Source organism: Thalassophryne amazonica, chromosome 18, assembly GCF_902500255.1.
Source record: "Thalassophryne amazonica chromosome 18, fThaAma1.1, whole genome shotgun sequence".
Lineage (NCBI taxonomy): Eukaryota > Metazoa > Chordata > Actinopteri > Batrachoidiformes > Batrachoididae > Thalassophryne > Thalassophryne amazonica.
Genome location: NC_047120.1, coordinates 41,247,774 through 41,255,236, shown reverse-complemented (window position 1 = coordinate 41,255,236; position 7,463 = coordinate 41,247,774). Strand labels below are relative to the sequence as shown.

At 41.4% G+C, this 7,463-nt stretch overlaps 1 protein-coding gene across 1 annotated transcript; it reads right to left on the bottom strand.

The window, feature by feature from the left end:
* Window positions 1-458: 458 nt before the first annotated feature.
* Window positions 459-6,945, bottom strand: sost (sclerostin). The gene is made up of 2 exons (XM_034194323.1): window positions 6,541-6,945; window positions 459-3,858 (listed from the first exon to the last, which is right to left on the bottom strand). The coding sequence occupies exons 1-2, from the start codon at window positions 6,794-6,796 to the stop codon at window positions 3,449-3,451; spliced, it is 666 nt and encodes a 221-aa protein (XP_034050214.1). The 5' UTR covers window positions 6,797-6,945; the 3' UTR covers window positions 459-3,448.
* Between the last annotated feature and the right edge of the window lie 518 nt (window positions 6,946-7,463).

Sequence of the window (7,463 nt, the reverse complement as noted above, 5' to 3'; positions counted from 1 at the left end):
GCAGCAATGTACAGACATCCTGGATGAAAACATGCTCCAGAGCGCTCTTGACCTCAGACTGGGGCGACAGTTCATCTTTCAGCAGGACAATGACCCTAAGCACACAGCCAAGATATCAAAGGAGTGGCTTCAGGACAACTCTGTGAATGTCCTTGAGTGGCCCAGCCAGAGGCCAGACCTGAATCCAATTGAACATCTCTGGAGAGATCTGAAAATGGCTGTGCACCGACGCTCCTCATCCAACATGACGGAATTTGAGAGGTGCTGGAAAGAGGAATGGACAAAACTGCCCAAAACAGGTGCTCCAAGCTTGTGACATCATATTCAAGAAGACTTGAGGCTGTAATTGTTGCCAAAGGTGCATCAACAAAGTACTGAGCAAAGGGTGTGAATACTTATGTACGCGTGATTTTTTTTTTTTTTTTAATAAGTTTGCAAAAACATTTTAAAAATTTGTCATGTTATCATTATGGAATGTTATGAGCAGAGTTTTGAGGGTAAAAAATGAATTAACTCCATTTTGGAATAAGGCTGTAACATAAATTTGGAAAAAGTGGAGTGCTGTGAATACTTTCCGAACATATTGTAGGATCCACTTATTCTTGGTTTTTCTAACACCATTCCAACTGTATAAGGAGAAGAAGCCTCAAGCAGACTTCAACCTGAAATATTTCAGTTGAAAGACCAGCACGCTTATTGTTTGCACCACTGTGCTGTCACACAATAGAAACTACTCCAAATATGTAATGAATTATATATCATATTGCCATACTAACATATTTTACAGTATATTTACAAAGTATGATAAAATGAAGATACCTGGGGAAAAAACGTTCTTGTTTTGAATTGAGTCTGCAAAAGAGATTCCACAGTTCATTACAATTTTAGATTAACTCACATTACGTGACAGAACAGTAGGGCAAGCAGTGAGTGTGCTTGCTTCCTCAACAAAATATGGTTCAAGGCTGGCTTTACCCCATTCTCAATTTTTTTTTCAAATTACAACAGTTTTATATGGCAAAATTTACATTATTTCTGTATTTACATATATTTAACATATTTTTTTAAAAATATTCTAGCAACTACACCTGCCAGTTGTTTGTTTGTTCTGCATTTAGCCCAATGGAACTGTTTTTTTTTTTTTCCTGAAAACCACCAAAAACACTCGTTTTCATCTTACATTTTCATGCAATGTAGACTAGCTGTATCTCAGTAACTATTGAGGCAATAGAGCAGATTTAGGGTTTAAATTACTCAGACACCAAGTTTCTATTTGGTCCAAGTGAACTTTTTTTGGGAAATGATGACAAAACATCCATTTGACTGTTAACCCACCTGAAAAGACAACTCGCTGTATCATAGCAACCAATGAGAAAATCAGGGAACCAAACACATCAATGATGTACGTCAGTGGCCAACGCAGCAAAAACAACTATGTGTGTGTCTTTCTCTTCCCATTCAAGCCTGTTACATCACAGGAAGCGGAAAATGGAACCAGTCATTTTATTTCGCTATGCACCCTTCCCAACACTTAACATTACATTTTTGGTGCTGTATGGGGAAATAAGATTGGTTACATTTTCCACTTCCTCGCAACAGGCTTGAACAAGAATAAACAAACAACAACAAGCAGATGGAGGAAGTTTTCACACAGCAAGAAATTGTACGATCCATCGATTCATGACTGTACAAACATCTACTCCCAGGGTCTCTTTTTCCATGTTTTTTCAAAGTGTTTTGGTATGAAAATACACATAAAATTTTTGTTTCTGGTACTAAATCTCACTGCCCCCAGCGGTGTTATGAAACTGAAAATATTTACAGGCACGCAAACTGCCTGCTTACAGTGGTCAAGAAACTACTAATTTGCAACACTGCTGCAAAAAAACACTGGCCACTTGCGCTAGGACCATCCTTTCAACCCAAATGTCATCCAAAATGCCCACTAAAATATTGCTTGACATAAAACTTTTTCCTCATGGAATATTCATGAAGTTCTTTTATATGTTATTTAAATACATTTCATTTTGAAGTATTTTAAAAAAAAATACTATAGGTGGCCATTTTGGACGCCATCTTGAATTTTTGTCTCGGGGCTTCTGATTGTGTTTTGGGGGTCATACAAATCTAAAAAAGAGGGTTTGGTTTAGATTGGTATGGGGTGGTGTAAAAGGGGTGGACTTAGCTCCCATACTATGACCTGGAAGAGCAGAAACCCAAGTTTCTTTTTCATCTCATTTTACATTTTTCCTGAAATCACCATAAATTTACTTTTACGGCATTTGATCCCAAAGAAATTAACCAAAATTGTTACATGGAGCACGATTAAAAAGAATTAATCTTTCACTTTATGTTGAAGTAATGCAGACACACAATGGTTTTGTACATCACAAATACTTTGACACTAAAATCACGACTACACAAAGAGGAAAAATCTGTCTGAGTTATAATAGAGTCGTCTACAGAAAAGAAGAGATGTCTGTCAACACAGTGGAGTGGTTAATTTGCACTTCTGTTTTGTCTGTTACAATAGAAGTCCAATGTGGGCATGCCACTGAATTCTCTGGCCCTTTGTAACATCACGACCACATAAGAATTTCTGACTCTTCCCACATGTGTGCACTTTTCCGTGTATAATTCCAGCAAACAAGAACTGGCTATGTCTGGAGGAAATGGCTCTTTGTGACTCAAATGCTAACACAGGAACGTGCCCATTTAGTAATTAAGAGGAGATGCAGGAATGCCCAGTGCCCCTGTGGTGTTAGTGCTGACAAAACCGTTTTTACTCCCACATGCTTTGTCTGCCTCATAACTTTTCCTATCAAGTGTTTTGAGATGTGTTAATGTAAGCGACAGGCCTGTTTGGCGGCTGCTACTGATGAGCAAACCGGGACACGGGCCAAAGCCTGTCAACATCCCATCCATCAGAGCCCCTAGAGGTGCCACCATCTCCTCTACACACAATTATAGGGAGATGGGCTACAGCTATGTAGGAGCCAAGATACCCCCGTTTTTTTTAAACGGACTTGTGGCCTAGTGTAGTTCTGTGTCTGCTGGATGTTTGTACAGGTGGGTTTAAAGTCTCGGGTTTGCATCAGAGTGGAAGCGCAGGGAGCTGGTAAGGTGATCAGAACGTCATGTTGACACATGTCCACATTTCCTCAGTCACAGTCACGGCGAGCCCTGCCGTTGACATTACACTCATTTCAACATGCAAGAAAAAAAAATTTCAGATATACCAACAAATACCTAAGAAACGTTGAAAGTGGTGCCAGTATGATGATCGCAACTCAGTCATCCCAGTAATTAGCTTATTAATTTGCTCTCGTCAAAGTTTTCTCTTGCCTCCCCATTTGGAGGAGATACTGTATGTTGGCGCGTCGTATAACGTGTGTATATGAACATGCTTTGGTCTTTGTCTTCGTATGGAGGAAGTTGTCAAGCAGTATCAGTACGAGTTGTTTGTCAAAGGCGCATTACTCTTGCTCCGGTCTTGAGACGAACGGCTGTGCTTCTTGCTGCGCTGCGGCTTTGGTACCTCCTTGGTGTCCGATTGATTGTGCTCGCGCCTATAGCGCTTACACTTGCAAGCAGTGACCGCACGGATTTTGTAAGTCCGAGTGTTTCCATTGGGGCAGTGCAGCTGGACCCTCTGCGTCCTGGAGTGAGCTGGGATGCAACGGTAGTCCAAGGTGCTGCTCCGCCACCACTTGCCGCGGAGAATGGAGTTCGGAAGCAGGTGCGCAGGCATGCACTGGCCGGAACACACAAGCTCCTTGACTGGCTTGGCGCTGCGACAGGATCCGTCGGTGATGTAGCGGGTGGAACGCAACTCCCTGCAGCTCAGCTCAGAGGCACCTGGATTGAAGAGAAGGATACTGCAGTTAGCCCCCCCACAAGTAGTACAACTCCTTGAACAATTGGAAGCACAGCTACAGCATGACTAGCTAAATCCTTAGGGTGCTGTGATGCCTACCTTTCTTAGTCTGGACCTTCAGGCGTGAAGGCTTTCTTAGCCACGCTCCAAACCAAAGGAATAAATTTTGGTCTGACCAAAAGAGGTGGTATCGGTCTGTATCAAACCAAACCACGGTTTGGTACATTTGCAGTGTGAAAACACATTTTTGATAATACACACTTTTGGCCTAATTGCAGGAAGCTGAGGCATATTATCCTCACCCATGAAACAGTAGAAGAAAAACAGGCTATGACTGAATCAGTCGAAAGCTACAACACAGTGTAATATTAAAATGGGACCAATGACCAATCAATCTTGACCAGTGTAATATTACAATGAGAGCAATCTAGCAATCAATCTTGACCAGTGTAATATTAAAATGGGGCCAATGACCAATCAATCAATCCTGACCAATCAATGTCAAGTATAAGGAGGGGCAGCCTACATAAATGACAATGTCAGGACATATCTAGGTCATAAACACTTTATGTGTGTGTGAACAAACACAACATTGCAATGTGAAACCAGACTTATTGGACCAAATATACTTTGTTCTGGAATCTGTGTTTATTGAGGTATTTGTGTAAGTGAAGTAAAGCACAGCCTACTTTAAACAAATCGATTCTGAACATAAAAATGCGCCAGTTTATCTGTAGCTTGAAGCAGATAGGCGTTATTGAATTTGATTCATGGACTGACCATTAACTGACGACGGGGCTTGACAAGGATTTCCAGCTGGCAGCAATTAGCTGATAGCAAATCCAGACCAGAGGGCCATTAAACAGCTCAATCCAACCTAATGGAGGTTTGAGCTGGAAGAAAAGCTGGCACACGGCGTTAGCTCTCAGGAAATGTATGTGCTGACGGAAGAGCAAATAGCTGTCTGGTTATTTTAAATCATTGCCGCAACTGTACAACTTGGAACAATCTGGACACGTGCCAGACGGATGTGCGAGAACGTACCCAGGGTGCAATCCTAGATTTTAGCCGCAGCTTTCGTGGGTGAGCTATTGTTCCCTGTTTTTTATTATTGTTTTTTTTTTTTTTTGAGCAGGAGGAGGGGGGGCAAAGGAACCGTCACTTAAGAAATGATATGCTCGGAGAGGGATCTGTTTTCCTTTGTGGCTTACTTTGCAAAAAGGGCTGAACAAAGGATTTATGTGAGATGATTTCCTTTTTTTTCCATCCTCATGAGAACTTGATCTAGTGTTATTCTGTGACCACGGCTAAAGGGGTCGACCACAATCCCGACAACGCGCAGCGGTTTGCACCAGTCGTATCCCATAAAGTCAGATCACCTTGTTCATTAACAGTAAATGTGACTTGAATCAAGTTACTCTCCACCAACTAACACCACCCCCCACCCCCCCAACCCCAAATTTCCTGTTCTGATCTCTACTGTCACTTTGGGAAAAGCAATTCTGATGAGGGTGGAAGAACAACAAGGGAAAATTGGACACGTTAGACTACTGTATGGTGGGGTGAGAAGCTCCTGCTCCTTCGGGGGCTGAGCACCGAGCTTTGGGAGAGAACTGGAGGGAGTCCAGACAAAGGTCAAAGCTGTGACCTCCTGAGAAGATGTCCCAAGAAGGATGCAGGAAGACGGCTTGATGCGCTTTTTGGAGGGGAGAAAAATAAAATCATCCTGAAGGTTTCTGTATCTTGGTGTGAATAAAGACGTGTTTCTTACTGGTGCAGCTTTACTTCCAAAATATCCCCATTAAAAAAAAAAGAAAAAAGAAAAAAAAACCCTGAACCCTATCCTTGTCTTCATTTTCTTGCTTAAATGAAGACAAGATAAAAAAAAAAAAAATTGAGGTTATAGGATCCATCTGAGCATCACAGCACACAGGAGGGAATCATTCTCAAAAGTCAAAACCAATTTATTCATTTGTTTAAAAAAAAAAAACACACTACAAAACCCTCAATCCCTGCAGAAGGAGCACTCTTATTTTAATTTGGACAGCGTGTTGCTGCAATTAAATCACTTTGTTCTATAAATTCCGCTTGAACAGCATACAGAAGGGAAGTTGCTGGAGGAAGATGTGAAAAAGCCACATTCTCGCTTTATATTGTTATATTGTGTCGGACAAGAAAAGCCACAAGACTGTGTGTGCGTTTGAGCCGCTTTCACCAACCTCAAACTTACCAACAAATCAGCAGCACCTTTTTATCTGCGCATTTTAAGTAAAATTTTGTTTTCTCTTGGATGATTTTTTTCTAATGAGCATAACCAACTTTTCTATAGACCTGAACTTTGTGTAGTTTAATGACTGTGAATTCTAAATTTGTCAAATGTGAGACTTGGACATTTGGGTCACACGAACGCTTAAAACTGAAATGTATGTACTTTATATGAAAATAAAATAAATCCAAAAAAACTGTTTTTAATTTGGTTAGTGACTTACTGTTAGACTTTTTGTTTTGTCACCGTTCACAGATTCGAATGCGTAAAGGTGAACCATTTTACGCACCAGCTCAAATGGTTTTTACGCACGAGCTCAAATGTTTAAACACTTTTTTTGCGCTATATTTCGCCGCAACCACCTCAACCACGCATTTTCAGAGGATGTGATACTCACTGTAGGAGACTGTGTTTGCGTTCCTTCCGCCGTGTTTGGCTCTGTTGTTGTTGTTGTTGTTGTTGATTGTGTGGTTATTGCTGGACTGCGCTGTTGGCTCCTGCTGTGCCCGGCTGCTGCGCTCCCTGTTCTCGGGCAGAAGCTCCGTAGCATCGTTCTTTAGAACCTTCCAGGCTTTGGCGGAGGCGCAGCATCCGTGCAGCTGCAGCAGCAGCAGCGCAGAGCTGGAGACCAAGAGCGCCAGAAACACCTGCATGCTGCTGGATCGTCTGCGGCACACACGCACACGCACGCACACACACGCACACACACAAAAAACTCCCCTCTAACCGAGGAGAGACTCCCGCTTAGACAAGTTGGTCAGTTCCACCCTGATGCAAGAGGCGCACACGCTATTTAAGGCTGCGCAACTTTCGTCAAGGCGGACAATTAAGATGGGAGACAGTGGGAGGAGTTCAACCTGGAGACGTCACTGAGGAAATAAAGGAGCTCGAGAGGACGCACGAGTGAAACGCAATCACTAATGATGTGGCAGTATTTATATTTATTAGATTTTAATTAAGTTGTTTAATGGAAGCCATGGGATTTCATGTTCAAATCCCCCCTCAGAACAAACCACATGAACCAAGTGCTTTATAGAGTCAAAAACACTTTAAAGAAGAGAAAATTCTGAAATATCACACAAAACATCATTTAAAAAAAATACCTTCAAAATGCCTCAGATAATATATAAAATAATTGCTTCAGGAACTTTCCCAGCAGGCAAACATTGATCCATGTTGAATTCTGACAATGAATCACTAAAGTACTTTGGATGTGAGAATTGCATTAGAAATCCAAGCATTAGCTCAATGTAGATATTCACTGTAGGTATTAAATATAATATTCAATTTATTATAATAAAGGATAAAATCACCAAGTAA